Consider the following 17,719-nt stretch of genomic DNA (forward strand, 5'->3'; position numbering starts at 1 on the left):
GTTTACATCAACCATCGGAATCATCTGTTGGAAAGATGGTCTTCCTGTGTGTGCGCACGCGCCATCTTGCGAAGGGATATTTTCCGAGCGTCGCGAAAAGGATTGCACTTTTGACAGCTGGAAAATATCCCCCGATGGTTGTTGTTTTCTTGTTTTCCAAGCATCCCGTACCCTGCAATCTGTGTGTTGTCAGTGCGAATTGTCAAAAGGTGGAAACGAAAATAAAGGCGTGCACGTTCGGGTTTATGGTTTTGGGAAAATTAAGCACTTTTGCCAACCGATTAGGTTTTCCTCGAGTGAACAGCTATTTGTGATAGTGTTTGGCGTGTGGCTGTGACAATAAGTATTGCTCGTTGTGGTCTCTGGTGAGGTGAATTGAGCGAATACAACACGGTGCAAAAAAAAGTAAACACAACAGTGCAACCTGCTCCCGATAACGCCATCAGCCACAGCCACAAAAGTCCTTGGACGGGACACCTTGAAATCTAATAAAAGTGACCTAAAACCCCGGATACCGAACACCAGACGGGCACGTTCTGGAGGACGCTCCTCCCTCCACAAACGGTCTCAAGAAAAGCAGAGCTCTAGCCCCCGCAGGAAAGCGAGTGCATCGTACATCGATCGATAAATTGATTTTCCCTTATCGTTGACGTATTGCGGTTGGCCGTGATTACATGCAGCGGCATCGGCAGGCGCTTCAAAAATAAATGATTCCATCAGCGGAAAGCAATATCGGGCTGCAATATTAATGCGACCGTAGATAATAATTCAGACGCTAAGGTTCGCGTGCTCCAGCAGAATGGTTTGTTACAACTGGTGCTGCCGTACGGTTCGGTGCACGGTGTGAGTTGATTCTGGAGAACCGTGAACCAATCGGTGCGTGCTAATGTACGAAGCAGGACGGTGGCTACGAGAGCGAAAACACCACGTGCAGATTAAGGACGTTTGCGTCATCCGGAAGCGTGGAAGCAGGGTGAAAATTCCTTCCGGCGGCGAGATCAAGTGATGATCGTTTTGTTTTTCGCCGTTGTGCCGCTAGTAGTAGAACAGCAATCGTAATCAATGTTTCAGGTAAGGCGCTGGTGGATTTGTTTGTAAATAGTTGAGGTGGAGTGACGTTCCCTCAGAGAGCAGAGAAGGGAACATAAGCGATGTGTAGAGTTTAAGTCCGGATGGGCTCTATAATACTTCCTTCTTAGCAAAGTATTCCAACATTTAGGCTATTGTCGTGTACAATGACCTTCAAGACAGATTGTTCAAATTTTAGAGTTCAAGGACCTTCAGCAGACCTTCAGCAGAACTTAAAAACATTAGAGTATTGGTAGAGTGTTGACACTGAAGGTCTTGATGACCTCCACTCAAACCAGCAACTTAACAGGCATATTACATCTCTGTTACAATAGCTGAAGTAAAAAGGCAATAAGTTCCGCCTGGCAGGTTCATTACTTATCTCCTAAAAACGTCAACGTTATCTGGAGTTCCTAACGTCACATGTTCCCGGGGCATGGAGTTCCTAATGACACTTCAAATCGCGCGTACAATCAAATTGAAGGCCTCGGTGGCTACCAACGTGATGATTCTATTTTAATAAACCAAGATGAATCTCCTGCAGCCAAGATGTTTCTCCGGTGAGCAAGAGATTCTTGGGCAGCTGATTTATGAGTCACCGCGTACCCGATTGATGGGTCCCACACGCTCAGTGCGTAGGCTCGGTCCCTGTTGACTGTTTGAGTGATCCAACCCCCCGTATCAGGGCGCATTGTGAGTGAAAATTACCTGCTCGATAATCCTGATTGATAAATGTGACGCCTCAAACAACACCCCCCAGTGCGCCACACCTGGCACCCATCTATGTTTTCATTCTGTCGCGCGAAATTAAATAATGCAAGAATGACTAATCGCGTTTCATAATTCTTTCACCGTGCCGTGGGATAAAATATTTTCCCCTCCCATCCCCCGGTTGGAGGGCCCACTGACAATAAAGCGTTTTTGGAGGGAGGCGGTTTTGCTAGAAAAAGAGAAGAGCCCGAGAGAGAAAGTGAGAGCCGAAAGCTTGCAAAGTCGGCGCTGAATTATTCAACGAATGCGACAGCCGGGTGTTTGAATAATCCCGCGATGATCAGTCGTGGCATGACTTGTTCACCTGGTGGAAACTTTGAGCCGGCAGGTCGGGCATGTTTTTTCCCGGTCCTCGGGGGTGTTTCGTTGTTTTGCCCGGCCCGGTGCAGCAGCGGGTTGCGGTGGTGTGAGTTTCCGCATTTCGGGAATGTAAGGAAGAGTCTGCCCGAGGTTGGTCTGCTTTGCATTTTGATTAGTCGTCCCGTGGATCCACGGTGTTTCGCGGTGTCGGAAGGTCGGAAGGGATAAAAATCTTAGGATGGGTTCACATAAATTATGCAACAGTTGTCCTGTCGGGTTTCCTTTTTTTTCTTTCGGTGTCCTCAAGGCTGCTCCATTTGTTCGTCCAGGCACGGAAAAGCAATCATTCGATGGATGATTATTTGAAGGTGGAAATAATCGAAAATAAGATTACGGGCCGAAATGGTGCTGTAATGAAATAAGGCAAAGAAAGTGGGAACCGTGGTAGGAATTTTGTTCGATTAGTTAACTGTGACAATATTTACTTTGCCTAACGATGACGTGCGTGAAGAGTAGCGTTTTTCGGGTGTTGACAGAACACCTTGAAGGCCTCGAAATTATGGCTCATCTTCCCTTTTTGTTTCATTTCCCAACCATCCACAGACATGCCGCCTCTGGAATCTCAGTATTGCAAGCGTGCTAGCGCTAACGCTGTCCAATGTGTTCCTTACGGTGCGGCTGCTGCACAGCGGCGATTGCAACCAGTACAGCAGCAGTGTGGACGAGGGAGTTTCGATGGTCCCGCGAGCCCCAATGCTAACGCCCGCCACCTGCCTGGAGTACGTGCTGGCCGAGAGCCTTGCCAACAGTACGGATAAGGCTGTCTTCTCCGGGCTGGATCTGCGGCTCGGGCGCTGGGACACACGGCGACTGTACAAGGTGTTCGACTTTGCCGTCGTCGGTGAACGCTTCCCGGAGCTGTCGGACAGCTACAGCGTGTGTCTGGCGACGCAAAGCTCGCTGGAGAAGATCTACTCGCTCGTCCAGGTGTCCCACCACTGGTCCGGTCCCATCTCGACCGCGATCTTCGCGGCCGGCAACGATGAGCTGTACCTGCTGCAGATCTATCTGTCCTACCTGCGGGCCTGCTTTCGACCGATCCGGGAACGGGTCAGCTTTCATCTGGTGCTGCCAAAGGAGCGTGCTCCAACGCATCTGAAGAGTGTACACGTAAGCGATTTCACCAAGTTCGATTGTGCCAAACCGGAAGCGACCCTGAACGATCTGCTCAAGCTGCGCAAACCGGACACGAGCAAGTGGCGGATCAAGAATCCGTACCCGCAGAACCATCTGCGCAATGTGGCCCGGAAGGGCTGCCAGAGCAGCCACGTGTTTCTGACCGACGTGGACATTGTGCCGAGCGTGAACTTTGCCGAGCAGCTGGACAAGTTTTTGCGAAAGCAGAAACCGCACCACCTGACCGCGTTCGTCGTGCCGACGTACGAGCTGGACGAGCGGGTACGGTTCCCGCGGAATAAGACTGACCTGATACGGCTGGCGAACAAGGGCCTGGCGAGACCGTTCCATCACAAGGTGTTTATCTACAACCAGTTTGCGACGAACTTTTCGCGGTAAGTAAGGTTCTTGTTTCTATTCCTTATGACCACATCACTGGATATAATTGAAGATCTAGTAAAACTCTTCAGAACTGCGAACGTCCGCTAGGGTCTAGGATCTCTAGGTTCCCTAGGGAAGGTTGGTGGTGGTTGGAGAAGAGTCAACGAAGATCCTTATAAGACCTTCAACTCATTGGTTCTTCAACACATTTTAACTGAATCTCTTGCTGCTAGGCCAGCTTCCATACCATCACTTACTCTCGTTACAACTAACAATTCCATCCGAATTAGATGCTAGCGTGTTAATCTTAATATCAATCACCCAAAAAGCCACGCCACCTCGCCAGCACAACTAGCCTAGGATTTATAGAGCGTCATTTAGGCGAGCTGGTGCCTGCTGCCGTCCCATAAAACCAGCGAGAGGAAGTAAATTGATTTTACTGTCTCATGACAAGTGGCCAGGATTTTATGAGTGCTTATCCACCGACTCGGGGCTCAGCTCAGCTTCGTTACCGCGCGCAATTGTGATTGCAACTACCCTAACCCTCCTCCTCTTGCTCCTGCTCTACCCTCCCGCCACCCCTCCAGTGTGGTGTGTGGTGCAAATGACTGTTTATTCATTTATTTCATGTAACAATCACTTCGGTTCGATTTTCACGATCGACGGTGCGTGAAGAGGCACAAGCAAGATTTATTATTGCAAGGGCCATTTGCACTCCGGCGTTATTTATCATCGCTTCTGATGCAATCATTAATTCTAGAGAGAGAGGGAAAGGTAGGAATCGGGCGGTCCTTGTTCGCGTGACGTATGTACTTTACTGGGCGAACGTGTGGAAGTCGGTGTAGCTCGATAACATTCAACACGGGAAGGTGTTCGGCGTACGTTCGCAGTCGTACGTAGCGTTGCAACGGAACGCCGATCGGTTAGAGAAGATGAATCTGACGGAGACGGATCTGTCCACAAATGTGGCCAGCGCTGGACGGGCGTATGCGAATGGCGTGCAATAAAATGGAAGCTACCCGGCGCTGGGTAAGAGCGGTAAGGCAATAAAACAAGCTGATGGTTGCAATCGTGCTAAAAGTGAGAACCGTACGTGTGACTGCGTGGTATTCATCACTCGATCCTTTGTCGGTAGGGTCTCCGGACGGGCGCCGGTTTGCCACGGGATGGAAGAGTCAGGACGAAAAAGGATTTAATTTTGCTTATTACGTGTCTGGCGGTGAGGGTTTGCTGTGTGTATGTGTGGTCGTACCCTTTTGCGACCATTATCGGTACCGGCAATGTAATTGATTGTCTTGCGTAGAGCATTAGATGAATGTGTGTGTGTGTGTGCGTGAAGGAACGGCATCCATGAATGTTGGGCGTTGATTGTTAACAAATCGAAACGATGAGCAAGAAACGTGTTGTTTTCCCCTTTATCTTGTCCATCTTCTCAACCTCTGTGTGTTTGAAGCATCACGTAAAATATCTTCGCAAACTAAAACAATAATATTCAATGATAGAGTTGTGCATCCTTGCCGAGTTTCCTCGCGAAAAAAAAACTTTTTGATTTCAGTTTGATCGTTTGGCAGGTTTATGTACGTTTCTGCCACCATTAAACAATTAAGCCATTAAACGAACCTTCTGCCGGAATTTCAACGCTGGCGACCGGAGAACTCTTAGGGAAGCACAAACCAGACACGATAATATCTTCATATCTCATTTGACGCCAGCGCACTATGGGGTGAAGGTGGTTAAAATCTGGACAAAATCAACTGCCCCAGACTTTTTGCTGTGAGATGTAGCACACAAAATAAATTCTTCCAGAAACTACTCTGGTTAAAGTTGAATTTGGCTTATAGCTCATTTTTTTACTGGGATAACCCTTATAAATGTTGAAGTCACTTGAGCTTTAAATAAAATGGTTTGAAGAGATTGGTGTGGTTCGGTTGAATAAATGGGATGGTATGGGTACAATGCTTTTCATATATATTTTTTATTCATAATGAACGGCCTGGCCGTATTGCTTAAAGCTAAATTACAAATATAAGTACAATTTACGATGGTTTGGAGACATTTCCTTCTCCAAACCGTGAAAGGGCACCTTATCCCGGGTGAGCTCGGTTAATTCTTTTAATATATTTTTCATAAAAAACCAAACTAAACTCAAAGAGGATTTCACACGAATTTTAATAAATTATTCCTTCCCTTCAAAGAAATAGATTTTTTATTCCAATTCCAGTAGAAAATACGATCACTTGTCTCACGTGGTGTGTACTGGTGGAGGCGCCTAGTACTTGAGCCAAGCAAGGAATAATAGTCAGTGATTTATTACAGTAAATTCTCGATACGAATTTTCACCGAATTTGGATCTTAACCGGTCCCATAGTAACACCGTGACCATTTCCGGTAGTCAAAATTGGCGGCAAAGTTGCGCGACTGACTGGTTCAAAGTAAAGATTTCTTTACGATAATTTATGTGTCCTCGATGTGTTGGCATGGACACTACCGAGCACCAAACTCGTCCAAACGCACCTTTTTCCCTTCACCAAACGTCTCTCCCTCTCTCTCTCTCTCGTTTTGTCAAGTGCCGCTATGCGTAGCTATATGCGTTACTCATCGGTTCGTTTGCGGTTTATTCTTGCTGCTCGGTGGCAGCATCCTGGGAGCGGACAAAGACGGCACCGTTGCGTTTTGGGTAACTCGCCCCTTCAAATAAGTTCTCTAATTTAAGAGCTCGTAAAAGATGAGATGCTTTGATTTTCATGTGGCGTGAGGCGTAATGTGCTCGCTCGGGGCAAAACTGACACATGGGACCACAACACAAACACAACCGTTTTTCGCTAAAGGGAGGCTTTTTTCTCGGGAGGTTTTTTTTGTGTTTAACGATGGGAAGACCACGAAAGCAATAAGTCGTCGGGTAATGGGGCGAGAAAACCAGTGCGAGACCTTTGGCGAGGAAGGCGTCTCGGAAGGAAAATATTCTTAACCCAGATTTTAATACCTTCCCGCAAGAAACGAGCTGTTCGAACAATGGATTTTTACAACATCGATCGCATAATTTTACCCTCACTTACGCTGATGGTAGGTCGGTCTGGCTGTGAAAAATAGCCTCCCAGAAGATAGCAAGGTATCGTTGGATGTTGGAAGTTGCCCAACCACCCAGCATCAACAGCACAGAAGGGCATCCACCGTAATTGCACGCATTTTTACGACCAGTTTTTGAGAAGTTTTAATCGGTTAATGATCGATGAACTGGTCTTATGAAGCGATGACGGGCTCGGCAGGTTTTCGACACGACTTTATGCGCTGTATAGTTAACGAAATGTTCATATCTGGTTTTTTTGTTGTTTGCTTCACAGGTGGCAGGCAGACGTTACCGAAAGCGACGAAACGAAGGTGTCGCACAATGTGACGAACTTTGAGTTTCTTTATGAACCGTTTTATGTTGCACCCGACACGGTACCGCCGCACGACGAACGTTTCCTCGGCTATGGTTACACGCGCAATACGCAGGTAAGTGGTTAGGGTGGGTGGAGGAAAAGGGGAGAAGGGAGGGAGAGGTGTATTAAATGTTCTGAGACTACTTAAATGGAATGGAGCGTTAAATAAAATTGCGTAAGTATGGTAAGACGAACTATTAAATATGTTTTAGATAAGCAATTTCCCTTTCTGAGGTGTTCTCATGTGCTCCAGATGCAAATCGAGCCATTTTTGTAATGAAAAATTGTACAACTTTCATTTATTTAGCTACAAATCTTTTAAATAATTTTTTTTTTGGGCGCAAGCTAGTTCCGTGGAAGAAAATCGAAGCTCTGGAACATATTTATTACCGGCTACTGTATTTCGTGTGTTTGTGAGGCTCCACGACAAAAAAAGGATTCTGAGATGTATTTAAAAAATGTAGTCCTTCAAGGAAATTGCGAAAAGAATTGAAGGCTTTTTCACCTTCTGGACATGGGAAAAGTAGAACCCCGTTATACCCTATCGACGACGACCAAAGGAAACTTTAGCCGAAAAACAGCAAACTTGCAATAACATCAAAAACGGCTCTTTCCGATCCAATAATCGGATTGGTGCTTTAAGCCCTGGCCATAACGCCTCTCTCTCTCTCTTCACATACCTGCCCTCCCTCCATCCGCCCAAGCACCACAGCATCTTCAGCAGGAACAGTGTGGTGAAGCTACAGAAATTAATTGTTGTCCGCGGCAGAAGCTCCCGGCGAAAGAAGCTCACCTTTTTTTTTTATTGCTCGCTCCAGCTCCAGCCACGAACGCATTTCAAACATCAACCGGTTCATTGATTCTGGAGAAATTTCCATCCAACGCATAAATCATCTGTGCTCGCGGGCAGTAGGCTGGGAACGGCGACTTGGCAACTTAAGCCAAAGTGTTCGGCATCGTGCCCGGTGCCAGTCCCGCTTCGGCAAGATAATCTCGGCCCGGTGTACGCACCCGGGTTTGAAAATTAAAAGTTCCGCTTTGAAGCGCCATACTTCCCAGCGGCGTGAGTTTTCCGCGAGTTTCTACGCTGCGATCGCACGCATCGACGCCGCACAGCGGGGAAGTGGGCTATCTTTTTTTCCGTAGCGTTGGCAGAATCCGGGCTTTTCGGGTGCCTGGAGTACACCGATGGGTTGGGTGCGAGCTGCTTGAGCAAGACAAATCGCCGTACTTGTGCGTTTTTCACTCGCCGCTTCGGTTGCACACTTTCGACGATTGCAAATTGGCTATGGAAATTAGTTTCACGCCTGGATGAAGCTGCATACGCTCGAGCTGGGGTTTTTTTTCTGTCTGTCTCTAACGGCTGCATCCTCGCCGGTTGGTGGTGGGACTGTGGCGCTGATGGGTGGCTTGATTTCGGTTCGTATTTCATTCCCGCACTGGAAAAGCGAGGGAAAAGCGGCAGGCTAAATCTGTAAGCCGGAAGTACTCGGTGCCAGCCGCAGACAATTGTAGAATTTTCACCAACGAAACATTCCACCCGGTTCGGGTAGTTTATGGTATGAAGAGGCCCTGAGCTTCCGCTTCTCAGAATTATTCTGCTTTTTACTATATTTACGCCTGATTCTTTCTGGGTTTTCAGCTTTTTATTTTCGGTTAATTACGAACGTTGCTGTGAGTGTCTGCGTTTGGGTAGTTTGTCAGTGCATTTGAGGCCATTTGGGACATGATGTGTTACACGTTAGTACAGCATTCGTGGAAAAAACAGCTCGCGACTTTTCGTCTTAATCCAGGCCGTGGAGCCGTTGCCTGAGCATGAGTTTATAATTTTCATTACTATGCAAATGCTGGTGAAAGTAGTTGTCATAATATGACGGGTGACAAGCGCATTTTCACTCGGAATGCACCGTTGATGATGATGAGCAGTATCACATCCCTGAAATAAGCTTTCCCAGGAATAGCAACACAGAGATGAGAGTGCGTGAGAGAGGTAAATTAAATATGTAACCATTATGGTGAAGTAATTTAGTTGGAAATGTAGCATACAATATAAAGTAGTTGCTTGTTTATAAGAAAAGAGAAATTACGAGTAACAAACAGCCATTTTTCGCGCCCTAACGATGATGTTGAGACTTAAGGTTTGTGTGTGGCAGATTGCCTAAATGTAGGCGCAAACAGATAATTCGTGACTTCAGACTTTTTTGCACCGCGTTTTCAAATAATTTGGTAATCCGTGTGAAGTGTCAATCTATATCCAATGCATCATATACTTCATGAGCTTCTCGCTTGAAATTTCTTTTGGCCTAATGATAAAAACAATCTAAAGAAGATAAAAGAAGGTCCAAAGTCGTGTCAAAAGACAGCTCTTTGAATATGGAGATGTTGATTTAGATTCATAATTTAAATCTAGTTGCCTTAAAGAACATTCCAAACAATTTTCGGTCCTTCTTGTGAACGCTATAATGACGCGCTCCATGAGCTGTAAGATGATTTTCACATTGTGCAGTGATTTAGATTCGCCTGGCTCCGGTGGCTGCTCATGTAATGAGAATAGTACCGGACGACCTAGCTCGTAAAGTCCGTTTAGGCCGTCCATACGAAAACAGGAGGCGTGGTAGGCCCAAACTGAGATGGAGTGATGGCATCGATATGTCCGCCAGAACAACCGGGATAAAGCATTGACATACGAAGGCGCTACACCTTGAGCGGTATCGAGGTATTACGAAGCGGTTGTAACGCCCGATAAAAGAGAGAATTCTGCTACAGTTCCCAAACAATAACGGATAATCTGTATCCCTCAATTCGCATCTGAAGTAGTAGTTGTTTGAGTAGTAAACTAAGTAAAACGACAGCTAGTACTTATGCCGATTCTATAAGCACGTGTGACGCAGATTGCCTAAGCACAGGCGTAAAGAAATTTCGAGGCCCCCAATCCAACAGCTCGCCATGGGTAATCTTTATTTGGGTTTTTTATTATTTATGAACAATCTTCGAAACAACAGACCTTAGAACGTCCCATACTAAGCCGCATGAACTTCACAAAGATTATTTTTAGACCAACGAACGCAACTGGGGCAGTGTTTTTTGCAATTGAATTGTTGTTTTGCAGATTTCGCCATTACCACCATATTCCCCCCTTTTGCCGGCACGCAAACGCTTCGATTCGATCAAGCAAAGTTTATTTGATTTTACCCGCCTTCCAATCAGCTTACATGAATAATTTAAAAATCCAATTATTATTTCACCGCTTACCGGGGTGGGCCGATCTTTTTTTTCGGGATCGCATACCTCCCCGGTCTCCGCAATTCCATGACAACGCAACAACCATTGACGCCGTTGACCTTTTTTTTATTCGATAATTTTCCGATAATGCCACCACCATCGGTGGTGGGCGTGGGTTGTTCTCAGGTCACCATCGTTTGGGTTTGGTGTCATAAAGTGTCAGTGTTGGGAACAAGAAAAAACAGATTTCCAATACACGAAGAATCTCGTCTCGAGCTTGTGCGCTGCTAAAGCAATAACCGGGAAAGGACAGCATATCGCCAGCAAGCTGACGATAAAAACGTCCTTCCCTCAATTGCCCAAAAACAAGAACTTCCCGGGACCCGGGACATTCCCGACTCGGTGAATACTGATGATCTCTTTAGTGGAGGTAAGATTCTTAACCCTTTTTGGCCGTGTCGACTCACTTCCCTGTGTAATCGCAGTGTATGAAGCAAGGAGAATTCAGTCCGTCCGTCGGACCAGTAGGACCAGAAATTGGAAGCCCACTCGTTCCAATTTTTTGGTCCATGTTTTTTGCAGCTTAGATTAAACTGCGGGAGCAGCACTAGTGCTCCTATGGCTTTTCCCTGCCGATACGTGTAGTGTTGGTCCTTCTCTCTCTCGTGCTTGCCCGGGTTGGATGGTGCAGGGATGGAGTTTGTGATTTCCCATTTCCCTCGCAGTGGAGCACATTTAACTAGCGCGTGTTTGGAATTGATAAAAACTATATTAAAACCATTGCTTTGACCTGCTTAGGCCGACTCGTGTGAACCGAACCTGACACACGGACACTTTGCCCATTCGCAAGCGACATCATCTTCGCTCAGTGCGTTCCGTTCTTAAATTTCACCAAATAGCACTTTATGTGCGCTTGGCGTTTGAATACACAAGAAGCAGCTAGCCAGCCGTTAAGTGATGAGATGGTAAGTGTTCGTAGCCGTCCAGAGATCCCTCGAGCTCGAGCTTCATAATTCTCCGGCCAGTGTCCTCTCGTTTGCGTTCACATCCTTCTCGGGGACGGTTTTGTTATTTCTGGGGTTCTGCCAGGAGGCCTTTGGAACGTAAAAATCCCGACCCGACAAAAATAAAATCCAACCCCACCACAGAACCACGGAACAGTTTGTTTGGCAAGAGGTTTGGCATTTTGCACCAATAAATATTATATGATTCAATTTCTGTCACATTACAGATAGTGGTACGTTGTTTGCTTTACGGGGCAGGCGTGCAGTAACGCGTTGGAATACATATCGTTACTTGACGAAATTGTTTTGATAGTGGAACGGTACGGAGTGCAGTAACTCAAATAAATTTTCTGTCTTTTTTGATAAACATATTTGAAGAGATGTCGCTGTGCTCGCTTAGAGCTAAATATATTTTCTATCTGAAGTTTGGTAAATATTTATTTTAAATGAAAATACCGCACCAAACATCGTAATACTCCTCAGTAATGTGGATTCAGCAATATCGTGTAATGCGAATTGCATAAGAATGGGCGTCATCTAGTGATAAAATTAATAATATTGTTTCTGCTTGTGATGCTGAATTTTTGGCGATGTCCTTACTTGTTTGTTGAATGATTTTTGAATAGTATTTTAGTTGCAAAACTAGAACATATTAGAGGAAATTAGGAAATGTTTGGAGAGACCCTAGAACCCATTTATCAAAGTCCAAAAAACCTGGTTCAAACAGCTTCGGTTATCTCTTATTACAAGCTAAACGTAAAATGTCGATACCCGTTTGGCCCACTTTATAGCCGCCTTCCAGTAAAGCAGCCACACACAAAAAAAAGACGATCTTTACGCCTGATGGAGCAATTTTCCATTGTGCGTTAGGACATACTTTAGCTTTTCACTCTCACCAGAAGGAAAAAGCAAAGTAAGGGAAAGCCCAAACAGCAACGGTTTGATGTACCGTGTAACGCGTAGACGTGCCGGTTTTCTGCATCATGCATCGTGTTTCTTATTGATTTCCCGACCCGTTCGACAGATTTCGACCCGGACACCAATCGGAAGCCGTTTATCGGACGCGGCCTATGCGTCGTCGGCTGGGTTTGTTTAGATTTTGGGGCTTGTTTTACGATCGAGCGGGACGACGAGGACACAAACCGAGCGTACCTTTTTGTTCTAAGATGGCATAATGGAATGGGCGATTGGGCGAAACCATCCCCGAAAAAGAACAAACAGCAGCAGCAGAACGCAGTGGTGGGTTGTTTTTCGATGATGACGGAAACGTGACCCTTTCGGAGAGCCGACAATGAAAAGCTGCAAGCTGGGACGGGCGGGAGTGGGCTTTTCAGGCTTGACTGTTGTTTTATGTGCTTTACTGCTGACCGTAAACCGTACCGGCAGCAGTGGCAGCAAACATTGTAAAGAAATATGACTATCGGCGAGAGTGATGTAATTTATCGAGTAAGTATCGGATTTGGAACGACCGTTTTCGGTTTGCTGACACATCGTCATGCTAGAATTTATTGAATCGCTGTCCGGAGATGGCGTTGCTCGATTTATGTTTTTCCAATTATCACGTTTCACGTTAGCCTTTGAAGCGCCTTTTGAGGACTGCGAGCCTTCTTTGTGTGGTAATTGCATACTTTTAGGCGCATTTTCTTTGTATTCTTCAAAGTTTTTTTCCCTTGCATAAGTGATGATTTTTAACGCACTTTATAACGCACTCTCTGTCCACTTAATCCGCCAGCCATTTAAGCCTTATCGATTTTTAATGATCGTTATGAAGTTGCATCAATTTATGACCCTACGACAAAAAAAAACTATTTTACCCCATTATTCTGTTCGAAAGCTTCCGCTGTGCAATGGCAATGTAAATATTTCCGCAAATAAAGAAATCAATGCAATCAGAATTACTAACTACAACCGATGGGCGGCTTCATCGGTCTGCTGTCGTGTCAATCGGCTTATGCTATCGTTCGTTAGCTTAACCGCACTCAACTCAATCTAGCCTAAAAGCAATACTTGTTTTCCCATTCTTTCTTTCTCTCCCTCTCTCTGCTTTTCTCACGTCCCATCGGACGATGTTCGCCATCGCAGGTGTACGAAATGTTTGTGGCAGGCTATCAGTTCCAGGTGCTGACGCCACTGTTCACCGTGCACTGGGGCCTGCAGAACAAGAAGAGCCGTCCGGCGTGGCGCGAACGTCAGAACAACGTCAATCGCAAGTACTTCGAGGTGTTCAAGCGCGAGGTGTTTGCACGCTACCACAAGGACCCGCTGCGAATGTTGCTGCCGAAGAAGTCCGCCAAACAGCAGCAGCAGCACGGGCCGGGTGCAGGCGCTGGGCAGGCAGTGGCCGGCGGCGGGCCTGGCACGGGCGAGAAGCATTAGCAAAAGCAATAGAGCGGAGCAGACAAAACCGAAAACATGTAAATTAATACACAAAACCAATCACAAATGAAGACATCACTCGACGGTGCAACGGTACAAAAACACACGATAGGTGGTGAAAAAACCACCCAAAGTTGCAGGTGCATGTGTACATCGCCAAGCAGTGCAGCAGCCAGCAGCCAGCAGCCAGCCAGCAAACAAGGTAAACTTTATGCCGTACGGTTCGAAGTAGAAGCGACTTTTAAGCCATTCTTCCCTAGCTCTTCACGTTCACCACGTGTTGTTTATAGTGCCACCGAAAGAAGGAAAGAGAAGAGAGGGAAGAAGAGAGACGTCCGATTGTCGGCACGCAATAATTATTATCACTATTCTACTTAATAATACTATGTACGTTTCGTTTCGGTTTCTTTGTTCAGCGCATTCGGGCGTATGCTTAAGGGGCGCGTTTGCGAAGCGTCCCCAAGTTTAGCGCTATATTTCACGTTTTAGGGCGTGTTCAGTTACGAGTCACCTGTTTGCAAAACTAAACCTTATGGTAAACTATAATCCCCGTACGTAAAGCGGGGGAAAAGCAACGCTACCAAGCTCCGCTTCTGTGTTTAGAGCCAGTGTATTCCACAACAAAAACTTTTGATCTCAATCTCACGCGCGCGCGTATTGGGAAGGGATGTGAACGTAAGTCTTATGCTTTGTGCTAAAACAAGAAAGAAAACACTACATCTTAATCCCTAGCAAAAACTTATTTGTTGATGTTTTTTCGTCCGTTGTAAATAGGTAATTTGTAAGCCGTAGGAAGTGACGTACGTAAATGCCATAAATAAATGTGACGATTTTTGAATTTTCATCCGTGGTTGCGTGTGGTGATTTATTATACGTTAAATCTTGGTCTGTCAACAAAGGTAAGTGTACAAAGGACCGAACAGATAAAATGACATCGAGAAAGGAGGCTCAACATCAACATATGAGACCTCATTGGGCTGATGTGACAAGACCTAAAGGAGGACTGCTGCTACTGATCAATCATCCAATATGGCTGAAAGATATTTGAGTGCACTTGAACTAGGATGAGAACACGCAGGGGACCCGGTGATCGCCGGGTATCCTGGAGAACCAGGCGAAGACCTTGGAGATGTTTTGATGCTGGGATATGAGGTCACAGTGAAGAGCACCCCTGCTGAAAGTATTAGAATATCTCCAGCCGAGGATGTCCATTATTGAGCATTAGACAGTGGCTCAGAAGAATTGAGAGCTTCATAAGTAGTATTTGTTCCAACAATGTTATGCTCCAAACGTAGTACAGAGCATCAAGGTTCGTTGCAGGTAAGAAGGGACAATCAGACATTCAACGTTGCGTAGCTCTTGGCTATAGTTTCGGATTAGTTTCGTAAGCCCATACAGGCATGGAAGCAAGTCTGCAAATCTCTTATTAAACCTCATAAACAATGCACACAATCTCATCAGAGCACTTCCTGGGAGGATTTTCGTCTTCGCAAAACATTTTCCATCTTCAAAGTGCCCGGAGGGTCTTGTGATGGTCTAAATTAGATATCAATTGGTGAAGCTGGAGACAGGCTTCGTTCTTCGTAAGGAGTCAGCATTAAACGGGTTGGACACTGATTGAGCCTAAATTACGCCTCTAAGCACCATTCTTTCCATTCCATCATCTGCAAACTTAAAGCAACCCAGGCACCAGGACAGATTCAAACGATGTCTTCATCGTGCCCATCAATCCACTGCTGAGTGCTCCCAGTGACCAGGCACGCCCTCGGTTTGACCTGTGTGGATGGGTGGGGACAACATTCCGTCCGTGTGGGGTTAGGTGATTTAAATTAGATTTCCATCCAAGACTGCCTGTCTGTGTGCGTGTGTGACACGACCTGTGTGGGATAATTTCCACCGGTACCAATCGAATCGTCACTTATTCAGCTCCACAAACGCTGCCACCTTCGACGACGATTGACCGACCGACCGACGGACCGGCTCGGGTCTAATCAGAAGCGGCACCGTGCACCGAGGTCGAGGACCACGCCACAGTCACCTCATCATCGGTGTACGAAACTCGGCATCGGCAGCTTAAGCCGAGTGACTTCTTCACTGCTGCCGGAAACACCCGTGTGACCGAGGCGAGACACATCGACACCGAATTAATCTGTGTGAAGATGCGTGTAAATTGGGTCAAGCGTGTAATTAATTGAAATTTGTGAATATCAATTGACGGTTGGCAGCTCGGTACCGGTCGGAAGGTTCCGGGGCGGTGCATTGATTTAAAATGTGGTTTTCAATGACCGAGCCCGGTATACGTCTTTGGTCGATGGGTGATTTAGCGTTGGTTGGTCCTGCACTGCACTGGTCCCAGCTGCCAGTACGATCGTATCGGGGGCTCCGGGTTAGTTCCTCGTTCCTTGCCGTGTGAGCTTGCCGGTTAGCTTGGCTGTGGTCAAACCCCGGAACTCGAGCTCCAAGGCATGCCAGGGCGTTCTCTCGGCTATCGGCATCTTTCCGGTCCAGCACGCAAGCCTGAATGTTGGAATTTTCACGCCCGACCACGCGTACCTAGAAGCGAACGCATGATGGAATCCGCTTCCCGGTTGCATACACTTGAAAACTATTGCAAAACGCAACGGCTGCGAGTGCTAGAAGGTATTAGAATAAAAAAAACAACAGGGCCGGAACCAATTCACCGCAACTAATACTTGCTTCATCGATGAACTTCATCCAATCGAAATCCTATTTTCGACCAGTGTGCCAGCAACAAGACAGAGAGAGAAAGGAAGAGAGCGAAAAAAGACACTAAAACTCACCCCGTTGTTCGGCACACGGCTTGAATTGCATCAGTGAATCAAACGAAAAGCCCTTTCGAGAGGCCTTTTTTTCTGTTCGGCCTTTGGAGCAACTCCAAAATTGAGATTCGTCCAACTGGTTGTATTTTTGTTTTAAAACCGAATCGCCACTTTTCATCACCCCCAACTACGGAAAAAATGCATCTGCACTCGCATGCATGACTACCCCGTTGCAAAATCGACCGAAGCTGCATAAAAGCCGCTTTCATGCAAAGCAACCGGATGCACCGGAAGTGGTGCAGTACCCGGAAGACTGGCGAGAACGCAAGAAAGTGTGCATTTTTGTGGATGTTGTTGCTGTTGGTTTGGCAAAATCCATTGCTGCGCGCGTTTTTTTTTTGCTTGTGCGAGCGTCAGGAAAAGAGTTCGTCTAACTATTCTCTAGTACCATTAATCGACTGCACTCGCTCGCAATCGAGCACCGAGCACCTTTCGCAAAGAACCGCCGAGGCCTGCAATAATCGGAATGACGGCCAATTTCAATTCCCAATTTGGTAGTTTGCACAGTTTTGGGCCCGCCAGCAGATAGATGGATCGCTGGACCGTGTGTTTTTCCTAGGCTAGGCATCGATGATCTAACATCTCACTGTTCGAACGCTACACTGTGCGGGGAGGCTTATGAGTCCATTGGGAGTAGGTAATCTGGTTTTCGGGAAGCTTTTGGAGTGTGATTTTTATACGCTGATGAGATTGATGGAGTCAGTTGGTAGAGGTTGGTCGGTTGAAAATGATCCTACTATGAACGGGTGAGTTTGTGTTCGAGTTCCTGAAGACCACAATACCATATTGCTCAACAAATGCTTTTGAATATACAGTCTGGCCTCTACTAAGGGTTAAATTGCAGGATTTGGAACTCGAGAGCTTCAAGAAATGATTGAAGTTCTTAACTGACAATTAATATTCAATGTTGCCACAAAGACACTAAATCGATCAAGGTTCTCGAAGTTGTGAGCTCAACAGGTACTGGGGCTCGTTGGCGATCAAGTGATCATTTTTAAGCTACGACCCATCATCTGTTTAACCGTGATCCTGAGGGGTCTGAAGTCGCATTGCAGCTCTGAAAGTGGTAACATAATTGAGGATAGAGTTCTAGCTTCAAATTCTACCTCCTGTTAATAAGGTTAGAAATCCGCAAGTTGTCCTCAAGCTTCCAAGTATC

At 46.2% G+C, this 17,719-nt stretch overlaps 1 protein-coding gene across 1 annotated transcript; it reads left to right on the forward strand.

The window, feature by feature from the left end:
* Positions 1-172: 172 nt before the first annotated feature.
* Positions 173-14,564, forward strand: LOC118506165 (beta-1,4-glucuronyltransferase 1). The gene is made up of 4 exons (XM_036042936.1): positions 173-1,071; positions 2,743-3,710; positions 7,038-7,191; positions 13,427-14,564. Exons 1-4 carry the CDS (start codon positions 1,063-1,065, stop codon positions 13,718-13,720), a joined length of 1,425 nt encoding a protein of 474 aa, XP_035898829.1. The 5' UTR covers positions 173-1,062; the 3' UTR covers positions 13,721-14,564.
* The last annotated feature ends 3,155 nt before the right edge of the window (positions 14,565-17,719 follow it).

The sequence above is a fragment of the Anopheles stephensi genome, chromosome 2, assembly GCF_013141755.1.
Source record: "Anopheles stephensi strain Indian chromosome 2, UCI_ANSTEP_V1.0, whole genome shotgun sequence".
Lineage (NCBI taxonomy): Eukaryota > Metazoa > Arthropoda > Insecta > Diptera > Culicidae > Anopheles > Anopheles stephensi.

Coding starts and splice junctions, on each gene's coding strand:
- LOC118506165 (XM_036042936.1), top strand. Junction 3,711..7,037: donor TTTGCGACGAACTTTTCGCG/GTAAGTAAGGTT, acceptor TTTGCTTCACAG/GTGGCAGGCAGACGTTACCG. Junction 7,192..13,426: donor GTTACACGCGCAATACGCAG/GTAAGTGGTTAG, acceptor TCGCCATCGCAG/GTGTACGAAATGTTTGTGGC.